At 37.8% G+C, this 22,457-nt stretch overlaps 4 protein-coding genes and 1 long non-coding RNA gene across 12 annotated transcripts; 2 read left to right on the top strand and 3 right to left on the bottom strand.

Moving 5' to 3' along the window:
* Positions 1-1,382: 1,382 nt before the first annotated feature.
* On the bottom strand, positions 1,383-4,229 carry LOC111480883 (glucose-induced degradation protein 8 homolog). Of its 3 annotated transcripts, XM_023126102.1 has the most exons (8): positions 4,022-4,229; positions 3,298-3,439; positions 2,745-2,892; positions 2,543-2,618; positions 2,282-2,393; positions 2,045-2,136; positions 1,741-1,799; positions 1,383-1,693 (listed from the first exon to the last, which is right to left on the bottom strand). In XM_023126102.1, exons 1-7 carry the CDS (start codon positions 4,052-4,054, stop codon positions 1,755-1,757), a joined length of 648 nt encoding a protein of 215 aa, XP_022981870.1. In that variant the 5' UTR covers positions 4,055-4,229; the 3' UTR covers positions 1,383-1,693; positions 1,741-1,754. The 3 variants fall into 3 exon arrangements, with proteins under 3 accessions (XP_022981870.1, XP_022981869.1, XP_022981871.1); XM_023126101.1 differs by having other exon boundaries at positions 1,383-1,799; XM_023126103.1 differs by having other exon boundaries at positions 1,383-1,799; positions 3,294-3,439; positions 4,022-4,186.
* A 1,456-nt stretch (positions 4,230-5,685) lies between these two features.
* LOC111480882 (lon protease 2-like) lies at positions 5,686-7,300 on the bottom strand. The gene is made up of 2 exons (XM_023126100.1): positions 6,034-7,300; positions 5,686-5,812 (listed from the first exon to the last, which is right to left on the bottom strand). The coding sequence occupies exon 1, from the start codon at positions 6,979-6,981 to the stop codon at positions 6,115-6,117; it is 867 nt and encodes a 288-aa protein (XP_022981868.1). The 5' UTR covers positions 6,982-7,300; the 3' UTR covers positions 5,686-5,812; positions 6,034-6,114.
* A 228-nt stretch (positions 7,301-7,528) lies between these two features.
* Positions 7,529-8,634, top strand: LOC111481260 (thioredoxin H1-like). 2 transcript variants are annotated; one of them, XM_023126663.1, is made up of 4 exons: positions 7,529-7,772; positions 7,862-7,955; positions 8,051-8,173; positions 8,265-8,634. In XM_023126663.1, exons 2-4 carry the CDS (start codon positions 7,869-7,871, stop codon positions 8,391-8,393), a joined length of 339 nt encoding a protein of 112 aa, XP_022982431.1. In that variant the 5' UTR covers positions 7,529-7,772; positions 7,862-7,868; the 3' UTR covers positions 8,394-8,634. The 2 variants fall into 2 exon arrangements, with proteins under 2 accessions (XP_022982431.1, XP_022982430.1); XM_023126662.1 differs by lacking the exon at positions 7,529-7,772 and having other exon boundaries at positions 7,779-7,955.
* A 408-nt stretch (positions 8,635-9,042) lies between these two features.
* Positions 9,043-14,585, bottom strand: LOC111480851 (beta-galactosidase 5-like). Its single transcript, XM_023126048.1, has 19 exons — positions 14,097-14,585; positions 13,925-14,020; positions 13,734-13,846; positions 13,491-13,557; positions 13,288-13,380; positions 13,013-13,156; positions 12,830-12,918; positions 12,652-12,757; positions 12,469-12,556; positions 12,188-12,306; positions 11,944-12,108; positions 11,657-11,832; positions 11,388-11,497; positions 11,163-11,272; positions 10,485-10,595; positions 10,281-10,394; positions 9,998-10,200; positions 9,599-9,920; positions 9,043-9,506 (listed from the first exon to the last, which is right to left on the bottom strand). Exons 1-19 carry the CDS (start codon positions 14,265-14,267, stop codon positions 9,369-9,371), a joined length of 2,535 nt encoding a protein of 844 aa, XP_022981816.1. The 5' UTR covers positions 14,268-14,585; the 3' UTR covers positions 9,043-9,368.
* A 2,698-nt stretch (positions 14,586-17,283) lies between these two features.
* On the top strand, positions 17,284-21,481 carry LOC111480859. Of its 5 annotated transcripts, none has more exons than XR_002717936.1 (5): positions 17,284-17,682; positions 18,195-18,289; positions 18,393-18,510; positions 19,332-19,400; positions 21,292-21,481. It is a non-coding gene; the product is annotated as an uncharacterized LOC111480859 (long non-coding RNA). The 5 variants fall into 5 exon arrangements; XR_002717937.1 differs by lacking the exon at positions 21,292-21,481 and adding an exon at positions 20,990-21,284; XR_002717938.1 differs by lacking the exon at positions 21,292-21,481 and adding an exon at positions 20,096-20,191.
* The last annotated feature ends 976 nt before the right edge of the window (positions 21,482-22,457 follow it).

Below are 22,457 nucleotides of genomic sequence, written 5' to 3'. Positions count from 1 at the left end.
GTATTTTGCATAAAATTAATGAGTTTTTAGTATTTTTTTTAGTTCAATCTCAAATCTCAAATTAATAAAGAATACAGATCAGTTATCGTTGACTTGTCTCACTTTAGTGATTTTTTTCAGACTATTATGGTTTGTTGGTATCTATATAATATAATATAACTGGAAGGACTAAAATGCAAAATTTCATCTTTACCACATGTATTAATTGTTTTCAATTAAAATTTCTAGGCTTAGTTCAAAGGACTAAAATTCAATTGACTAATTGGTTTTTTCTCCGGTGGGAGGGGTTTTGGATGATAAGGCAGAGAATAAGATCTAGTCAAAGGTTGAATAGATAAGACGACGTGGCGTCCACAGGAAGAGAATGTGGGGCCCATGATGATAGGGATTTTGGCAACCGGATTTTATCTCTTAATCCGATTTTGTCGCGACTTTCAGGGATCTTCACACGTGTGAAAGGCGTTAAGCTGCTCTCTACATATCCTCCACCTAAATTATTTCGTGGAATTTCTTTTCTATTTTTTTTATTTTTAGAAAAGCAGAATACAATTCTCAAAGACGTTTGGTGGATCCAATTTTATTTTACTTGGATGACCAATTGTGTGTGTATATATATGTAAAAATTTAATTGTGTGTAATGTTTGTTTGGTGTCAAATAAAAATAATTTTTCTTAAGAAAAATTAATTTTAAAACGTTTTTAAAGCAACAATTGAAGGTTCAATTATTCAAACAATTTTTCTTAATGCTTGAATTAACACCGGGCCAAGGCCAAGTCATTCAACTCGACTTCTTCTCTCGTCTTGTTATCTTGGTTCTCAATTGGCATGGCTCATGTCTTGATGTCATCCCAAGTCACATGATGTGTAATCGGTCATCACAGCTAACTTAGTCATGCCATCGACAACAAACTCACTTGTCGTTGTAACAACAAAACATCTCAAACATTCATCCATTCAGACTCTATTGAGGCATTGACCCTTTCATTGTCTATGACATGTCATTTATGGATATAGGTACTTAAATTAAATAATCTACCTACTACGGGCAGAACCGAACCACATCTCCTATTAACTTGCTTCAAAAAATGCCATTTTCCAGCCGGTTGCATGATAGAAGGGGCGGCATGGCACAAACGGCGACCATGTCTCCCACATATAAACTAATGTGCTAAGATGGGATTAAACATGAGCTTTTAGCAGTAGAAAATTAGTTGAAGTCCCGGCCAGTGTGTACTTAAAACTCAGAGCAGTGGGTCATTCATAATCTTAGAAGAATGAAATTCTTAAAATTCTAGCTTTCTACAATAAAAGGTCCAGCACTTTCTTACTTACAAATTAGACAATCCAATAAATGAGAACTCGATCGACTCATTTGATGATGCATGATAAACGAAGCTGGCATTTGATGGCATCGCAAAACACAACAAAGCAGAGTTCTTCCCATGTTCCTCCTTGTCAAAACCGGACTGTGACTATGAGACACAATAATGCGAGCCAATATCTCACAATTGTAAGCTTTGAAAAATGAAAGAAGATGAGTAAAAAAGAGCACGCAGCAAAACTAGAGACAGCATGTACAAGTACAATCACAATACATCAGAGACAGCATGCACTTTTGCTCAGGGGACCAGATGACTGTTTTTGGCCTACATGGCACCTCAAGCACATGAAGAGAGGATCAAACTTCCAAACCACACCCCAACCATAAGTGGCAGCGAGATCTGAAGCTGGATGCATCTCGTTAACTCCTTCAATTAGCTTTTCAGAAAATCCCTCAAGGAAAATGGTGATGGCCCATCCTGCAAATCCAGAGATATAAACAGCTATGTAAACGTTTAGTTACCAACATGTCTCCTAACATGGATGTGTATTGAGTAATCATCTTTTATTAAACATCTAGTAATTGAAACAAGCAGCAAGTAACACTCATGACTTCAGATGACCATTTTCTATACTCGTAACCTAAAAGGAACCGATTCAAAATTTCAGAAATAATTCAAAGCTTCAACAAGCCAGCACATATAATTTAGAATGAGCAGATTACCTTGCCCAGCTCTTGGCTTAAGGACTGCCTAACTACAGTCGCCTGCTTTATCAGCCTTTCCATTGCTGTATAGCTCGGCAAGTTTGCATGTGCTGGTATCAACCAAGACAACAGGAATAAGGAGTTGATCACACAAAATATAGAGTTCAGATTTAAAATCTGTACGCATGGAAGAAACTCTCTTATAGTATTATGGGAAATGTAAAATAAAGTCATGAAAAGAAAAATGGAACAAACCAAGAATTTCTCGATTTAGATTTTCTGCTACTCTTTGCCGGTAATCCATGCTAAGCAGATGAAACATTGGAGACTTCTCTGGTTCTTCATAAGCAAGCAGGGCCATGGAATCCTACAATGACATAAGGATCAGTATTTGGAGCTATTCAACATATTTATGTAAGCTGGTTCAGCGTGATGAACAAAGGATTGAAAGAAAGAAAAAAAAAGACAATAAAATGACAGAAAATATGGTGGACATTCTAGGTCAGGGTTACGCACTTCAAGTTTTTCCACATATTTATGCAACTTGCCAAAAGGGGCAAGCTTGACCTGAGCAAATTCCAGGGCCTCTGTGCTGCCATGTAAACGAACAAAAATGAGTATCAAAAGTTATCAGCTCTTATAAGACCAACCCTGCTGACCATCAGGGACTGAGTATTAAGGTTAACGTATAAAATAACAATGATGGTGGGAGGCTCACCATTTTCTAGAACAAACAAGTTCAACAAAATGAAGGCTCAAAAGATCAAAATGCAGGCCCTCATTCTTCTCGAGTAAACCATGTGCTACCTCTTCTGTTAACTCAATGGCCTTAAGTGCATTCCCTTCTACTGCAAAATCATAAATCCCTGAAAACACAAAAGGTTGCCTTCAGATTTAAAAAAATTAGATCAAATTTTGAGGAAATATAAAAGCAGATTTAGTGTACACAAACACATTTAAATCGACACTAAGCTCAAAGATTATTACTTTTAAATGCATATCATTCAGATTGTTTGAGAGAATTCAGTATCCAGGCTGAATTGTCTTGCAGTGAATTTGTTCCTAAACTCAAGGGTCACTTAAGACATTGGAAGAAATAGATTGTTATTCCTTACTACAGATTTCTAAAATAAGCCATCACAGCTCACACCAGAAGAGTCTACCTATAAACAGGTAAACGACTAAACCCATATCATTCAGATTGTTAATGGGAGGGGATCAGGCAATTGGATGTACACTTATATTGCGCAAGAGAGGGAAATTTCACCAACGTTTTCTTTTCTCCATGCCAACAAGACAATCAGTCTGCTGTTTAAGCTCAGTAGAGGCAGTGAACGACTCTGCAGTTTCTTTATAACAATTATGAACAAGATACGACAAAACAATGTTCTGAACATCACCGTCGTTGATAGCCTGACATGAAATGTCAAAAGAATGAAATTCATAGAATCTACAACAGGTAAACGATTTAACAAGAATCAAACTGGGGAAAGCCAATGCAGTAACCAATATTAATATCAATTTCTTATCCACCTAAAATGAATTTTCAGAGGGTGATCGCAAAAGGAAAAGGGGAATTAGAAGTTAAATATTATTCTTCACCCGAAAAAACCCGACATATAAACTTCTGACATAGAAGCAACCGACCTTGTGCCGTCCGAGCTCAATAGCACACTTCCCACCATATAATCAAGTTATCAACACATTACTAAAGCGTTGGGCACTAGTATAACCTCATCATTCCCCCAGACCAGCATCCAATTGACTATAATAGAAGCTTTCCCAAGTAAGAAGAAATGAAGTAAAAATGTATTTTCGATATCAAGAGAAAAAAAACATGACGAACAGCTAGGGTCCAACTAAAACTTCACAGATTGACCAAGAGACAGAGAGAAAGTAATCGAGCAATGGCGACTAAACAGAACAAAAATAAGAAAGTAAGCAGTGAAGTTAGATAAATATCGTCATCAGAGATTGAGAGGAAATGAAACTAACGATGTGGTCGTAGTGACGAGGATCGACGTCCATGATTATCCGTCGGCCGGAGAAAAATGAAGCAGTTGAATGATTGGAAGGCTAAGTTAACAGAGCGGCGGCGCAGGAGAGGACAAAGATTTGTGAGTCGCCTTTGCGATATGGAGAAAAATGTTTCATGGAGCTCGATCTCCCGAATCGCCCTCTTCGTGTTGGACTTGAGCGGTACGAAAATGAAATTGATCCGACTCTGTATCGGAAATTTTTTCACCCCGAAATTCAGTTTTCTTACCGCATGTTTTGTCCACGCGCTTCGGGAAAAACTACCGGATAAGACTGGAAGTTACGGCGTCAACCAATTACTTTCGTTTTTAATTTTACCTTTGACCAATTTACTTTCACGAGAATTTAATCTCTACAATTTATTTTTTTCCATAAAACTTTATAAATTTGATAAAACTGTAGCCATTCTTCACAATTCTTTAAGAAAATAATTGAATATTAAAAAACTATATGTCAAAACACATTGTATTGGACAAAGTCTATCAGTTGGATCCTTTTTTGCTTGGTATTTATTAGCAAATGTGTTCCTTGTCATTCCTTTCTGAAATGGAGAGAGTTGCATATAGTGTTAAAACAGTAGAAATTGATCCACCTTAGCAAGTTATATGATAGGGTTTACATGTAAATGTTCAATTCTTGTGGGAAATAAATGAAAACGTCGACCTCATTTCCATCGTTCTAGTCATAATTACCCTACTTTATTCATTGTTTAAACTACATCATGTATATTGGGGTCACAAATCCGACAATTTTTTAGAGTACCTTAAGGAACATATCCAATAGAGACAGGGTGGGGTTTGTGGCTCAGAGGAACAGATCTAGTGGAGACAATGTGGGGCATGTAGCTCAGAGGATTAGTGCACGTATAAACTCAAGGGCAGGTTTGAATATCCATTTCAAAAACTCTTAAGCTGCAACTGCAGCAAGATAGAGGAAGAATTGCACAGGGCAATACAGTACATGACATTGTTCAACTTAAGCAAGAACTTGAAAAGAGGGAGAGGCAGAGTTTTCCACAACTTAGAATTGACGCCTGGCTTGCCCAAGTGAGCTCATTTACAGGCTCCCAGGTCCCCCATTATAGAGAAACGCTAATTATTCACATCTCGGTGCATTTTTATGGCTCACCTTGTAGGATCTTCAATACCAGAATACAGATAAACGAGCATAAAATCTGAAACTCCAAGCATGAAGAACTCAAGCAAAGCTGGACACACAACAACGCCCACATCCAAACAGTGATGAAACTAGAAACGGATGAATTTTGATCTGATAGAAACATGATAAATCATCAACTCTTGGTTGATGTTTTCTTGCTTGAAGCTTCATATTTGGTCATAACCAAAAATGAACACAACAGACCGTACGATGAAGAAAACGATAGACATTCAGACATTCAGCTACCAAACCAAACAGACTCATCCCTTTTCTTGACCTCCATAAATAAGAATATACTTCAATCAAATGCCAAATTCAAGTTCTTTATGAACTTGCTTGAAAAAGTATGTTTGCTATGTAAATAAACTAATAGAACAATACCCATCATCACAAAACAGACCATACGGGAAATTTGACCATCCAACATTCCAACACAAAGCAATATTTCACTCCATCCTGACATTACCCAACAAAAGAAGGCTAATTTAGCTATCACAAGCATAACAAATCCTTCCATACATTCGAAGAATAAGATCTGAATCTGATCTTAGTGGGAATATTTTGAGATGTTTAGCTTTGAGAGCCATAGACCTCTCAACAAACATCCAAGTGAACGCTTCAAAAGAAGGAAAGCCAAGAACTCAAATAGTTCACCTGAACCCTTCAGATCATGTGCAATTTCTATATCAAATATGTACGCATTGGTACACCAGATGAAGCGAATTCAATTATATATCAAAATTTACAGCTTTAACAACATCCGTCCTTTGTATAAAATACGTGTAAAGGCAAGCAAAATTAAGCATTAGTACCTTCAACTTGCTTCCTTGTACTTCAACAATATAGCTTCATCTCGTTCCAGTTTCCACAGACATTTCTCAGAGACTTGCTTTTTAACTGTTGGACGGGAACACATCCTTAACAGCAGAAGCGGCAGTCAAGTAATTAAGAGTGTTTCTCAATGTCTCCTTCTCCCTTTTCAACCTCGCCGCCGTATCCTCCAATTCGAGCAACGCCTGCTGCTCTCTCGGCGCACCTTCGAAAGTACTTCCGACGAAGAACGAGAAAGGAGTCGGGAATAAATTCCTTCTCAAATCCTGAACCTCTTTCTCCGGCTTCCCACTCAGCCGGTTCGACAATCGAATCACGTCCTTCATATACGATTCCACCTCGTTTGCCAAGGCATCCAAATCCTCTTCTCCACTGCTGGACGGGCGGTCCTCGAGCCACGTAACTTCGGCGACGAGGTACGGTTTGGTCCGAACAAGATTAGTAACTCTGAACCGCTCTTGCCCCTTACAGATAAGGAAGAATCGATCGTCAACGAGTCGCTCATGTTTGACAACCTCACCAACGCATCCAACATCCGTCGTTCCGGAAACAGCATCCGTATAAATAACTCCGAATCGAAGATCGGTTTGGAGCAGAGTGTGCATCATCATCCGGTAGCGAAACTCAAAGATCTGCAAAGGAAGAATAGCTCCAGGGAAGAGAACAAGAGGAAGAGGAAATAGCGGAAGCTCGACGACATCATCAGATTTCGGAGAGCCAGTGTGATGTTTTTCCGGGAAAGACGAAGCAGAACACTTGAGCGTATTGGACTTGTGGCGGCGGTGGCGAAGGGCTACAGCCGGAGAAAAGAATCTAGGGCTGGAGCTTAAGGTAGAGGAAATGGTATTGGGGTTTAAAATGGGTTTATGGGATAGAGACGAAGAAGAAGAAGAACACGAAGAAGACGGAATGAGCTGAAGAAGAGCCATTGAATTTGAAGTGCTGGCAGTGTTCAAGTGTTTCAGATAGACAACCAAATGGTTTCCTTGCTTGTACGGATACTCTGTTCTGCGCTCTCTGCCTCACAAAAATCAAAATCCTTCAGAAAATTAAAATATATTACTTAATTTCCATCCCTCCCTTTCGCTCTCCAATGATCCAATCAACAAAAATCTGGTAGTTTTAAGGAGAGGCCAAATCGAATTGAGATTGTGGATAATATAGAGAGAGAGAGAGAGAGAGAGAGAGAGAGAGGGAGAGTAGAGAGAGAAAATTCTTGAGAAAATGTGGATTCAGATTCTTCCGCATACCCGAAACTCTTCTAATCCGCTCTAACAATACCATTTTAGTGGGCCCATTATTGGCTGATAAGCCCATTACCAAGCCCAGACGTACATATTTGGAGGCCCAATATTTTTTGCGCAAGATCAAATTTTGCGGCCCATTTTGTTTCTTTCAAAATATTACAATATTACCTATAAGAAAAATAAGAATATTTTTAATATATAGTTGCGTACCGCGTTGTGTAAACCGCAAAAATTCGATGCTCTTCCTCTTTCCGATTATGCCTTGGTTGTATTTGATCTGTCGAAACGCACTCCCATCGTCGAGCGTTGGAAGGAAATTTGTTCAGATTCTTGAAGATGAGAAAGCGGAGCGCTCGTAGGCTTCCGGATGGTTCGATTTTCATATGCGCCGCAAATGGGGTTTTGCTGTTTGCACGTTCATTTCCTTGTCTTCTTTTTCTACTACTTCTACTACTATAAATTGAGACGATCGGGTTTGTATTATTCAATTTCATCATTTGGCAACGATCTTACAGAGAGGAAGCTCTTAAAACTTAAGATTCTATCTGCTTTTGTTTTTAAGATCGATAATGGCGGGAAAGGGCGAAGTGATTGCGTGCCATACCGTTGGATCATGGAAGCAGCAGCTCCTCAAAGGAAAACAATCCAATAAACTGGTACTGTTTGATCTGAAATCTATTAGTTTCGTGTTGTTCTTCCTCTTCCTTATAAGCGTTTGTCTTCCTCTTTCTAAACAATTTTGATTCTGCAGATTGTTGTGGACTTCACTGCCGCATGGTGCGGTCCGTGCCGTGCCATGGCTCCAGTTTTTGCAGAGTTGGCTAAGAAGATTAGTAATGTCATATTCTTGAAAGTCGATGTTGATGAATTGATGGTAAGTTGATTCAAGCCTTGCCTTGCAAAACTTTGATACTGTTAATTGAGAGATTGTTTAGACGTAAAACCAAACGAATTCTTTTCTGCAGGCTGTTGCGGCGGAATGGGGAGTGAGTGCACTCCCTTGCTTCATGTTCTTGAAGAATGGGAAGGTGGTGGACAGGTTTGTAGGCGCAAGAAAAGATCAGTTGCAGAAGATTGTATTACAGCATGCCTAATGGAAACTCTACGTTGGGGAGATTCCCTCATCTGTTCTTTGGATTTCATTGGAAGAGAGAAAATTTTATGCAACTTTTGTGAGTTGCTATTAGTTGATGCTTTTAGTTTGAACAATTTTTTTCTTATTGTGTTGGATTGTTTTTCAATCAGTTTACCATTACGAGGCTATGTAATCAATGAACATCTATTCTTTTGTTGAATAAAAATGAGTTGCTGAATACATCATCAGCAGTTTCTCTATCTGCTTGTTTCATTGAATCATATCATGCTTGAACCATTCAACTTGCAGCTACAGATTCAGCTAAGACACTAATGAAAATAATGGTAAGAGATTTGTTCTCTTAATCTATGTGGAATCTCAGAATCCATCCCTCTTGAAGGCCCAGTGTCCTCACTGGTAACCGTCGGTGTCTGGCTCTGATACCATTTGTAACAGCCCAACCCCATTTTTAGCAAATATTGTCAGCTTTGGCCAGTTATGTATCGTTGTCAGCCTCACGGTTTTAAAATGCGTCTATTAGGGAGAAGTTTTCACACTTTTATAAGAAATGCTTCGTTCTCCTGTTCTCCTCTCCCGATGTGGGATCTCACGATAATAGTCTAAATGAGGAGAGACTCTGAAACAGGAATTCATCAAGAGAATGAATATGATGACAATTGAGATACTCCTTTATAACTTATACTCATCCCATTTGATTAATACAAGACCTAGGAAACAGGGATTTTGAGGGAAATGCCTACCACTATATTTCAATAAAACAATGTAATGAGCTCCATCCAACTCATTCACAGGCCTTATGAGTTCCACCAATAATAACTTGCACAAATCTATCATATAAAATATGCAATGCAACATATGATCAATGAAATTTATCTTCAAACCTGTAAGTTAAATCTCCTTGGCTTCACAATATGGAACAGTAATCTGGTAAGGAGCAAGGATGCTGGGAGTGAAAATTTACTTGTGAGCTTTCTTATGAACTGTCTCCGTTGATATCTGCTATGGCACAATCGACTTCAACTAATAATTGTTTCAATTCATTAGGACATGGGTCTCCTCCAAAGTTACCTCTGGTTGCTGACACCAAGCAACTCTCCCGCCCAAGGCATTTCTGCAGAAATATTTCAAAATTGTCACGGTTAGTCTTAAAAATAGCCTTCAAAGCTTCAATCTGATCTTATTTGATAGAAGATGTGAAAGAACCTCCTCTAATATGGCATGAGAATCTGGTGCGTGGCAAATTCCCTTTTGGTAACTTCCACAAGTTCCAGAAGGAGTTCCAAAACTTGCAAATTTTATGGCTGATATGACATGCCCTGGATTACATTGCAGGTGTAAAGAATCTGATTCCCCATTGCTTTCAATGATGTAGCTTGCATTTTTAACATGGTGTTCAACTGCCTCCGCACAAGCACCAGTCACAGACCTCCTCAAAAATGATATTTTGGATGCATCACCACCAAGTTCTTCAAACAACACCAATACATTGTTGGTTGGCTTTAACCAGGATCGAGGAACGTGATACCTGGAAGAACATAAATGAAACGTAAGGAATCAGCTTGTCGAAACCAATGAATCTTCTGATTAATGATAGTGATGTACCATCGTTGGGTTGGCTGCCCACAACCGTCTTCACATTTGGCAGGTCTGTATGTCCCAGCATAACTACACCTATTACAGCTACCTTTTGCATAAGCCATCCAATATCGTCCAATACTCTGTCCATTAATCCATGCTTGCCCCTTGCCCATGCTTCTTAAGTCCAACGCTAATGGCTCGTTCCCCCCTGGCGCATTGAAACTAGCCTGCAAGTCCCAGCTCAAATCCATCATCTGAGTCGCTGATTCAGTTTGGATATTTTTCCACTTTTTATGAGGGATTTTACCTTGTACCAAGTCAATGGTCGCAGACCCTGTGAAGCAAGAGATCCTTTTACCCAATCAACAGATGTAGCTTCGGTTGGAGAGACCAGATTCATTGCCTCTCCTTTTAAGCCTACCTATTGCCAGTAAAGGATATTAGATAGAGTCAATTGAATTTGAAAGGGAAACCATATCCATCCAAATGATATACATTTCAGTCTTTTTACCTGGTAGTTCCATTTCTGCCAAGTCAAATCTCTCTTTCCCCCATTAAGCCCACTAATCGAAATTGGACCGAGGATACCCGTTTGCCATGTCTCATAATGAAACCCGACATTCTAACAACAAAAATGAAAATCAGTAACCAGTTAGCTTATTAAATCAGAACACTATGGGGTTTTTTTTTTTTAGGATAGGATCAGTCCAGTATGGTTAAAAATCTAATCTCCTAAGCACACCTAAGACTATAGTCATCGCAAAGACAAGTACTTTCTACGTAGCTTGTAACAGCCCAAGCCACCACTAGCAAATATTATCCGTTTTAGTTTATTACGTATCGTCGTCAGCCTCACGGTTTTAAAACGCGTCTGCTGATGAGAGGTTTCCACACTCTTCTAAGGAAAGTTTTGTTCCCCTCTCCAACCGATGTGGGATCTTGTATCCACCTCCTTTGGGCATCCAGCGTCCTCGCTAGCACACTGCCCAATGTCTGGTTTTGATACGGTTTGTAACAGCCCAGCCCATTATGTATTGTCATCAGCCTCACGATTTTAAAACACGTTTGCTAGTGAGAGGTTTCCACACTCTTCGAAGGAATGTTTCGTTCACCTCTCCAACCGATATGGAATCTAACATAGATGCTTGCTTTAAAAATTTAAAAGTGGATTTAGGGGGAGGGAGTTTACCGGTAAGCCGACTGCTACGCTTAGTAGAGCAATTTTATTCATTCCAGCGCGTAAGTTGATAGGACCCGTAAATGTAAGTTCTCGATGCTCCATACTTCCAAAAGCCGAACCTGTATTATGTGTTACAATTCAACTTCTCTGAACTGTAATTTAGTTGGACTTTGCAAGTGAAAGGTGCGCTACTTCTAAAATTGAAGACCAAAATCTGAAGGGTTGAAGGCTGACCTGAAAACTGTCCATTGATAAAAACATGGAGAGCAGGGCCAGCTGATTTCACAGATAAAGTGGGCTTTTGTCCTCCTCGAAGAAATGCTTCTGATGAACTGATGCCAACACTGAATATAATGCAAAAGGATGTCATACAATAATCTAAATGAACAAGTTTTCTATATGTGTTTCCTTCTAAGGACAATCACGAGCACTTCATTCTCTACAATGCTATATATAATATTATAAACAAAATAGCTGAAAACACCACATAATTCCAGGCTCACCTTGTCGTGTACCAAAGATAGTCACTGGTATCTCTTGTGACATTTATCTGCTCCAAGAGTCCAGAAAACGTCATTCTTGAACTGCCTCCTAGAGAAAATGTGTCTTCATTATAGGTTTCCCATGACAACTTGGAAACTGTTGGCAACATTTGAGTGCGTGCAATATGAACTCCGACCTTGATGAGCATAGAACCATCTTAATTTTTAAAACATAGGGGAGGAAAATGGACATGAAAACATGTCCTAAAGTCCCAGATGATTTCAAACGATGAACTATATATCTATACCGTTGCTGTGTTGAACACAACACCCTTACAGTCCGGAAGGATGCTTATCGACCAAGGAGGCAAAACATAACGCATCTTGTTGAACACCACTGTAGCTGCAGAATTTGAATGGAAATTTGAAAGAAAAGCAGCACACCTTCCATGTCCCGAAGTGAAAACGTGAGCCTGTGGAATTACCACAGTTGAGCTCAGAAACATCATTACAATTTATGAAGAAAATCATTGAATAAACAAAAAGGCCAACCTGCTCATAGGCTCCTAGTGAGGTAACAGTAGGATCTGAAGAAACTAAAGCAGGCTCACATAACTTAATGGCCCTATGGAGGTTCTTCAGATGGCCATATTTTGGTTCCCTGATCATACCTAAAAGTAATTAAGTAGTTAGCTTTGTCTGCCAGTAACAGAAATAGAACTGCAGTTTATTTGTCTGCATTTTTTTGTGAGACACATTGGAATCCAACATATTCGCTAAATAGTTTCTCAACAACTCGAAAGACATTTTAATGAAATGTTTTGTGTTCTCACCATATTCATCGAGTGGAGCATCATAGTCATAACTAGTTGTAATGAATGGGCCTCCAGCAGTGCGTCCAAAGTTGGTTCCTCCATGGTACTTTCATTCATCACAAACAAACAAAGTGGATTTAGTTTTATGTCAGGCATCCCAAGTCCTAAAAGCAGCGGATTGAGTTATGCAAGCCAACCAACCATATAGTAGTTGAAAAGTGAGCCACCCTTTAGTATGAATCGAGCCACTGCAAATGCCAAATCTTCAACAGGTCGACGATAAACAGGACCGCCAAACTCTGTAAACCTTTCATTACAGGGTACGTTGTTAAGATGGAAGGATTAGAATAGTAATTCCATTGGTATATTAGATATGTACCAGCCAGTCCAAGCCTCTGTCCATAATGTAGGCTTGTAAGGCTTATTAGGCGAGAAGTAATCACAATAAAAACCATTGCACGAATTTATCTGTCACCGAAAAATGAAGAATATATACTCAGAATTTTCCAATAAGGTTTAAAGATAGATTTCTGCGCCAATAAACAAAAAAGAGATGGCTTACCACAGGATCGGGAGCATCATCTTGCTTGCACATCACCCAAGGCACTCCTGTATTCAGTCCAACAGCCATCTTTGCCGCCCAATTAGTGTATGCATGACCAGCAGCTCCCAGGGCTCTACCTTGCGGCCCATACTCGTTTTCAATCTAAGAAAACAAAATTCAAATGAAAATTTTAGTCGGTTCTTTTCTCAAACAACTTTATCCCACAAGTTTACACTCACTTATAAACAATATTCATATCATTGATTATAATCTCCCAAGCTTCTCAACCTTACCTGGGAAAGGATAATGGGGCCACCTTGGGAAGCAAATAGCTTTTCATTCTTCATCATTTGTACAATTTTCTGGGTGAACCCTTGCATTGCCATCTGGAGAGCAAGAAACCAGAAAAACTACTGACTGTAAACTTCCTTAGCTGCTAGTGAAAGTCCCAAGTAATTTCTATTAACAGAGTTCTAAGAAGTGGAGAAAAATTAACCTTGAAAGGCTTATTATCAGTTCTAAAGCTGATTCCAGGGACAAATTTTAACCATACGGGAAATCCACTGTACAATAAAATACGGAATGAAAGTAGTCAAGAGTAATCAATAATGAACACTATGTCAGAGTTATTTACCGCGAAGAGAAATAGCAGAGAGAAAGAAAATAAGACTGCTCCTGATTTCAATCATGTACTCCAAAAAACTGACAATTAACGAGTAAGGGGGAAAGTTTTGGGTACCCAAAATTCCACTCTGCACAAACATAAGGTCCAATGCGAAGATGAACATAAAGACCCACTCTCTGCACTGTCTTTATGAACCGTACCAGATCGTATCTCCCCTCAAAATCATACTGAGACAAGTGAAATCGAACAAATTAAGCTCAAATCACACCAAAATTTCAATTCATAAATGATTTCTAAGATAGTACATTGCCAGGGGAAGGTTCGTGAACATTCCAGAAGACATAAGTATCGATTACATCCAATCCCCCATCCTTCGCCTTCTGAATAAGATCCTCCCACATCTAAACACAGAAACAAATGTGAGTAAAACTCTCAAACGATTGCTACGATAAATTCAACAATACAAGAACTACATACTTCAGGAGTGCTTCTAGGGTAGTGAATGGAGCCAGAAATGAGAATTCGCCGTTGGCCATTGATGAGGATAGCCTTCCTATCATAAGTCACACTACAATGTGTGGATCGAAAACCACCAAATGCAGCTATGAAAATGAAGAACAGCAACCTGGAAACCGAGAAAGCTTCCATGAGCTTGATTTTCTCTTCAACCTCCAAGCTCTGTAGAAGCTGAATCGGAATATTGATCTTTACTCCACTGGTTTATTTTAGCTACTAATTGAAATCCACAAAAAGGAGAAGATTCAATAATTGAGTTGTGAGCGTAAGCCTGAAGTGATCGTTCCACCAAATAATCAGACTAGCAATTCACAACCACACCTATGAACTGAAAAAAGCTTTGGCTATCGCTATGGTGTGAATATAAATGAAAATGATGAGCAGTAGCAATGTAGCATTATCGGTTTCATCATCTCATCTGAGCCTTTTTCCAGATTAAATAAAAATAGTTTAATTTTGTTTAATTAGATTAAGCAACTGTTAATTAAGGCAGATGCTGCCAAACAGAGCTCGGAAGGACTGTTCTTATTTAGTGGAAGATCACTGACAAATCTCACCAAATTCATTATTTAATTTATAAAGGTAAAACCATACTTAATTTAAATGATTAAATGTGGATTGACGTTTTGGTGCATAAACTTATTTTTTCTTTCAAATATTATATTTTTTATTTACCATTTTAGTTTCTAATTATTTTCATGCAAACTTATTTTAGTATTTTTGTCTTTAATGTTCATCTCATAATTCAACCAAAAATTTAAATTAATGTTGAATATAACATCTTACCTAATACACATGGCTACATGTTATCCAAGCATGTGCCTGTCAAATAAATAGCCAAATATGTGCCAATGATTATGTTTTTATTAGATAAATGACAACAATATATATATATATATATCAATCATCAGAAATTGAATTAATATTAAATTAAAGATTTAATTAAAAATATAAGGATGTTAATTTGGTATTGTCACGTGCAATGGAACAAGGTTCTTCGGTTGCACGTGGTCAGTTCCCCGACCTTTCGCCTTTTCATCCTCCGACTGTCACGCTTGTTGGATAACCCACTCCCAAGTTCTAATCCAGCTGCCTTAAATTTGTTAAATTATTAACTTCCCCTTGTTTCTTTACATGCAAATTAATTACAAAGTTTTGAAATTTACTTTTTGCCCCTCCAATTTTTACATTTTACGGTTTTGGAATCAAATGTCCTTTGTGCCTTGATTTTATTAGCTACGTGGCAAGACTGTTATGGACTGTTACGGAAAACGGTTGAATGGCAGGTAATAATAGAAAATAAATAAATAAGAAGATGACAAAAACAAAACATAAAAAACTGCTACGAAAAAAAGGTGAAATTGACTTGTTCTAATGTTATTATCTATGGTTATAAATATTCAAATTTATTAAGAAAATATTTTGAATTTTAAACTTTATAAACTAAATTGGAACTTAATCACCAAAAAATTATTTTAAGTTAATAATGTGATAAATTGTACTTAAGTCTACTTTTATTTGCTTCCAAAATATCATCAGCCATTGATAATTTTTAAAAATAGAAATTAAATGCCACATGATTTCCTTTCCAGGAAGGACCAGCTTGGGCTGTCATCGTCCTCCAGCCTGTGATTTTCTTATTATTGGTTCTTTAATGGTGATCAAACCTCTTTTCAAAATTCACGTTCGTTTGTCAAAATGACGTCTATTCGAGAATTATTGAAAATAATTACATGCAATAGTGTCAGCTCTCTGTTACCCATGAACCATGTAGCTTAAGCAAACTATTGTGGCATATGTGTGTGTCGAGTATTTAGAGACGAATGTTTGAAGCAGGACTACACGAGTGTAAAAATATAAAATAATATTTTGAAGCAGACCAATTAATTGTAGGTTGGTGGGCATGTGGCTCATTAATATTTGGAGGCAGGATTATTGAAATTTGAACAGCGTGGACGTGGGGTCGAACCAGGATTGAGTGAGTTTCTTCGACATTAGTTCTTTGCTTAGAGAGGAAACAAGAAATGTGTAGGGTGGACGCCGTTCTTGCGCCGTTTGTTTCTTCAGATGTGTTGGTGTGACTGCGAGCATCGAGAGTAAGCGACCTTGGCTAGATTTCCGTTTCGTTTACGTCCTCGAAAATGAAAAATAAAAGATGGATCCCTTTTCATCTGGGGCAGGTCATTTTGATTCTCCGAGGAAGACAGGTTGCCATGCCGGACGAAACACAAATAAATTTATAATTATTTAAAAATAAATAAATTTGTCAACCAGACAACTACAAACAACTCATTAGTTACACTAAAATATAACCATAAATCTAATAAAAATGATGAGTTTAACCCTCTAAAAATAAAAATAATGGACATTGAAATATATTTAAATGAAATTGGAGGACCCTAAATTATAATATATATATATATATATATATATATATATATATATATATATATATATATATAAATTGGGATATAATAATGTTGTATAATAGAGATAATAAATATATTAAATTTTAAAATTACTTGTGCCAATTTTATAACTAAAATTTCAAATCTATTAAAATTAATTTTTTTTATCCCTAAATAACTTATCATAAATCATATTTTTTTCAAATTAAAACAAATTTAAAATATAAAAAATTGACTAAATAAAATAATATAAAAAAAATCAAAAAAATAAAGTAACAACAATAAAAATATAAAAGAAACTCACCAAATAATAAAAAGATGAATTTGGAGGTTAGTGAAGTAGCTTTATGACATACCCACAAATATGCTAAATTTTTAATGTATTGGTAAGTTTTGTTTTGGGTCGGGTTAATTTAAGGTTTTTGTCCTATAAACTCGAAATCAAACCTGAAATACTAATCCAATTGAATGCGTACAATTCAAGTTAGATTAATCGAAGTTGTGGGGGTTCGATGTTACATCTTTACTAAATACTTAAACTACAAATTTAATTTTTACAAGGTTGAATTTATTAGATATAAAATTAATTTTTATTTCTAAAAAAAATTATTATTATTCATAATTTTGGTGAATTTAGAACAAAATTTGAACTCATGCCAGCCTCGGTGGCATTTTATTTTATTGTTATCTTTAATTTAAAGATTTGGTAATTTTTTTAATGAAAACTCTTTCGAAAGCAAACAAGACGTCAGGATAGATTAAAGGCCCATTTTAATGAACTAACATCCACAAGAGGTCTAAATTAATCGGTATATCTTTCGAAAGCGTCGGCCATTCTTTCCCGCCACACGGCGGACGGGGGGAAGAGTTTTTCCTTATGCGACTCTATGGGCCCAACGCGGAAGAGATTTTCAACGGAGGCCTACGGTTGTGTCCTCTGATAATCTCCCTCTCCATGGATCTTTTGTAAAGCCCAATCAGGAAGTAGGAGGAGCCGAAGAAGTTGACGAGCTTATCGATGGCGTCTCGAGCACTGAACCAGAGCCTAAATCGTAGTTATGGTGTAGGGTTAATAAGAAAGAAGGTACAAGAAGATGGGGACAGCCTTGAGAGTGTTTAAGCTGCGAAATGGAAGGGAGGTATGATTCTTTAAGCCTTCCTTTCCTCCTCTGAACAGTACTGTTATTGTTAATTCTTCTTGTTCCATTCGAACTGTAGAATCAATTAGGATACCAGGATTCTTACGCCGCATATTTCGATGTTTTCTTTTATCTATGCTTATTCTTCCAACTGCCCTACATGATTTAGCGTAAAATAGGATGCTTCATATTGATGTTTGGAATTTGGATGGTTTAGCTAAACAATCAGAGCATCTTTCTATTTCAGCTTCTATTGGTTGGAATCAAACTTATGCTGGAAAATCCTTTTGAGCCTTTACATTCCTAATGTTCCAATATCCGGAGCTTTCCGTTTCTAGTCTGTAATTATTAGTGAATGTATCTTAAATTTTCACATAGGACTTATATGTGTTCCAGCCAACTTTCTCATGATAAGGATATTCTGGTTATGTATGATATGCTATGTTCAGAAGGTCATTCTTTGGCTTATTTGTTTAAAGTAAGTCTGAATTGAAATTCATATCCTTTGCTAGATTGGTGTTCTCCGGAAGGAATTAGAGTCTGTCTGGATGCATCGAAAACAGTACAGAAGCTGACGCTTGCTGTACCTGTACCAGTAGTTTCTCTGGTAAGCGAATTCATGTGAGCATGAATTTTCATTACTTTCTACTTTTGTGTATGTGAGGGTACTTCTTGTTGCCAACATATTAGTGCCTTCAATGATGTTTTAGGATGGGTATACAAATGCTGGGAAGAGTACGCTCTTGAATCGGTTGGCTGGAGTGGAAGTCCTTTGCAGAGGATTGATTGTTTGCAACCACCTTTGATCCAGCTGCAAGAAGGGTTCAGGTACGTTCAGCTAGACTTAATCTTGCAGCGTTATCATATTCATGAATCATCGTTGGCATTAGAGTAATACAATTGTAGAACATAAGATTTTGTGGTTTTACTTTTGGTTTTCCTAAAATGTCTCATACCAATGGAGACGTATTTCTTACTTTAAACCCATGATCAACCCCCTTAATTAACCGAGGTGTGACTCATCTCTCAACAATCCTCAACAGGAGAAGAGATGGTTTTCCGATCCTCAAAATCATAGGATTTTCTTCTTTTTAAATCTCCTAGAAGATAGACCTTAATAAATTGGTTGAGAGAATTTTCTTCTTTTTAAATCTCCTAGAAGATAGACCTTAATAAATTGGTTGAGAGAAACTTGGCTCGTCTTTGAAAGAGTGACCATAGACTAGTTAAAGAAGTCCGCACGTATTTAGGAGGCCACAATGAGAATTTGAAGGTTCAAAGAAGTTTCTTCTAGAGAATTTAAGCAGAAGTGCATTGAGCAGATTAATTGCTCGCTGTATTTGCCGGCCGTCTGACTAAAGAATACACCAACGAGAGTAAATTAGGTGCTGGACTTTTTCTGAATTTATTGAAGGTGTTAATGTTCGTATGCAGCAAATGCTGTTTACTTCTAATCAACATATTAGGTGGTTTCCTGATATTGTGATTGATATGTCACAGTTACATGATCTATGAAATAATGGAGCCTTTCTTGACTATATAATATCTTCTGCCTGGCTTTTATTTTAGACCAACTTATGATCCTCCTGGAAGTACTGTGGTTTTTAATTCATTTTGTTCACTTTATATGCTTGTTTCACACTCTCCAGATGAAAAATGGAAACGAGTTTCTACTTGCCGAAACTGTTGGTTTCATCCAAAAGTTACCAACTATGCTGGTGAGATTTGCAGCCACAAGATAAACATCATATTCATCTAGCATTTCGTTTTGAATCTGTGTAACAACTCAAGCCTACCGCTAGCAGATATTGTTTGCTTTGGATCGTTACGTATTGTCGTCAACCCCATAGTTTTCAAAAACGCGTCTTTTTGGGAGAGGTTTCCACACCCTTATAAGGAATGATTCGTTCCCCCTCCAACCGATGTGAGATCTCATGATCCACCCCCTTTGGGGCCCAACGTCTTCGTTAACACACTGCAATGTCTGGCTTTGATACCATTTGTAACAACCCAAACCCACTGCTAGCAGATATTGTCCGTTTTGACCTGTTACATATTGCCTTCAGCCTCATGGTTTTTAAAACGTGTCTACTAGAGAGAGGTTTTCACACCTTTATAAGAAATGTTTTGTTCCCCTATCCAACTGATATGAGATCTCACAATTTGCCCGTACCATAAATCTCTCTTTTTTTTTCATTTGTCTTTCTGAAGAGTGTAGTAGTAGTAAAATCCCCAGATAGCTGTATTGTTATTCTGGTTAAGTCCTACAGGTTGCTGCATTCAGAGCAACATTAGAGGAGATATCAGAATTATTATTGCTGGTTCAACTGGTGGACCTCGGGTGATTGGTTAGTCAATTGATGTTTCTCATCACCTTAAACTATTTTCTGATTGGATATTTCATCAATTTCAGCCATCCGCTGGCTGAGCAACAGATAGAGGCTGTGGATAAAGTTCTTTCAGAATTGGAAGTGTCATCGATTCCGAGGTTGATGGTTTGGAACAAGATTGGGGGGGGGGGGGGGGGGGGGGGGGGGGGGGGGGGGGGGGGGGGGGGGGGGGGGGGGGGGGGGGGGGGGGGGGGGGGGGGGGGGGGGGGGGGGGGGGGGGGGGGGGGGGGGGGGGGGGGGGGGGGGGGGGGGGGGGGGGGGGGGGGAGAATCTTATGGAATACGATCCTTTACCCACCCCCCACCACAAGGAAAATAAAAGGAAAGAGAGAAGACTACTTGAGATTTTTATCTGTGCTTATTATAGATTTCTTTGTCCTTTTGTCATTGGCTATGCTTGTATGGATTTGCTTTACTGGAATCTCTTTATAGTTTATTCTCTCTTTTATTCTTCAGAAGATAGATGGGACAATAAACAGTTCTTTTTTTAAAAATATAAAATTCTCTTAAGTACGTTAAACTAAAAACGGATTTTCCAATGGGTTTCTGTTTTTCTCGTAGCTTAATCTTTTAGCTAATGTTACTCTCTGCCTTTATAGCCATTATGTGGAATAGAGAAAGAGAGATATTGGGAGAGGTTTGGTCCTTAGTTAGGTTCTAGACCTCTCTTTGGTGTTGGTGTCTAAAGTGTTCTGTATTTATCCTTAGTTTCTTATTCTTAACGGACAGATGGAGCCCCTTGTAGTTTTGTTTGGCATTGTCCCCTTTTGGTTTCATTTGCTCCATGGAAGTTTGGTGTCTAATTTTAAAGAAAATCCTGTAGCTTATGTAAAGGATCCTTGTTTGTAATTCTGTGGACAAATTCAAGTTTCTTCTCTAATTCCTATGTGCGTCTAACTACAAATTGTCAAAGGGCAGGTTGACAAGGTTAGTGATCCTCAAAATATTGGAGGGGATGTTATTTGTGTACCAGTGAGATCCCACGTAGCATTGTTTATAAATGTGTGAAAACCTCTCCTTAGCAGACGCATTTCAAAACTGTGAGGCTGACAGTGATACGTGATAGGCCTAAGCGGATAATATTTGCACCGAGTGATGATGGTTTGGATGAATTCGGCTATTTACTCTGTAGTCCTCTCTATTCTTTGTTAGCAGCAGGTGGCACTGCTTTTAACCTAAATATGAAGACAAGAAATGAAATAATTTTTTTGAATGGGCAGGACTCAATGGTCTGGGTAGAAGCCTTGATTCAGTTTGATAGAGGCGAGTTCTTGAGCACTGTGTATCAGGTTGGAGTGGTAGAGAAAATTGTAAGTAAATCCTCCATCCTTTCTGATTTCCATTTAGTTTTTTTGTTATGCACATTTGGAAGATTTTTAAATATCTTGAGAGTGCATTTGGTTGAAGCAATTTGTTAGTGTGGAAGAGTAGCCTTTTTAAAAAATGTGTAGCTCATAAAGCTCGACACTGTCCTAGATGACAAGAAATGAAAAATAATGATGGTGGAGGACTCATCTTGTAACAATTCAAGCCCACTATTATTAAATATTGTCCGTTTTGACTCGTTACATATTGTCGTTAACCTCATAGTTTTAAAATGCATCTGTTAGAGAGAAATTTCTATACTTGTCTAAGAAATGTTTTGTTTCACTCTCTAACTAACTAACTAACGGGGATCTCATTACAAGATTATGGAAAAAAAAACCTTTACACTACAAATTATTTGGTACTTGGTCAGATTTTTTGGGTCACGCATCACTATCAGGTGTCATTGTCCTGAAGTCACGAGTAAAAAAATGGATTGGGTTGGGTCGGCATCTACCCTTATGCAGGACCAGAATCTGAGCCATAATTAGAACATTTATATATAGAAACCATTGGGGGGTTGAGTAAATTTTTGGGTTCAACCAATATTTGAAGTCATTGTATGGCTCACCATCTCTTTCTCTCTCTCTCTCTCTCATGGCCTAATGAGCCCTCTTTTTGCCGAATAAAGCCATTCATTTATAATGCAAGGCTCCACTAAGCTCATAAAGAGTAAAATGACAGAATATGTTACAAAAATTGGAAAGATATTAAACCTTAATCAATACATGCTATATGTTAATGGGTTACTTCTTTAGTTGCAAGTTTCTGCATATAAGTTGGTGACATTTTTATTTTTAACTGCAGGCTACACTAATTAATAGATCCTAATAAAATTTTCTATTTTAATAAATGGAAGATGTACAAGTATTTGTAGATTTCTACTTACCTTAACAGATTCCACCTTAGAAATTGGTTAGAGAGGGAAACAAAACAATCATTTTAAAGTATGGAAATCTCTCATTAATAGAGACGTTTTAAAATCTTAAGGTTGACGACAATACGTAATGGATTAGAATGG

The sequence above is a fragment of the Cucurbita maxima genome, unplaced genomic scaffold (genome assembly GCF_002738345.1).
Source record: "Cucurbita maxima cultivar Rimu unplaced genomic scaffold, Cmax_1.0 Cma_Scf00006, whole genome shotgun sequence".
Taxonomy (NCBI): Eukaryota; Viridiplantae; Streptophyta; class Magnoliopsida; order Cucurbitales; family Cucurbitaceae; genus Cucurbita; species Cucurbita maxima.
This window is presented reverse-complemented; position numbering and strand designations above follow the sequence as displayed.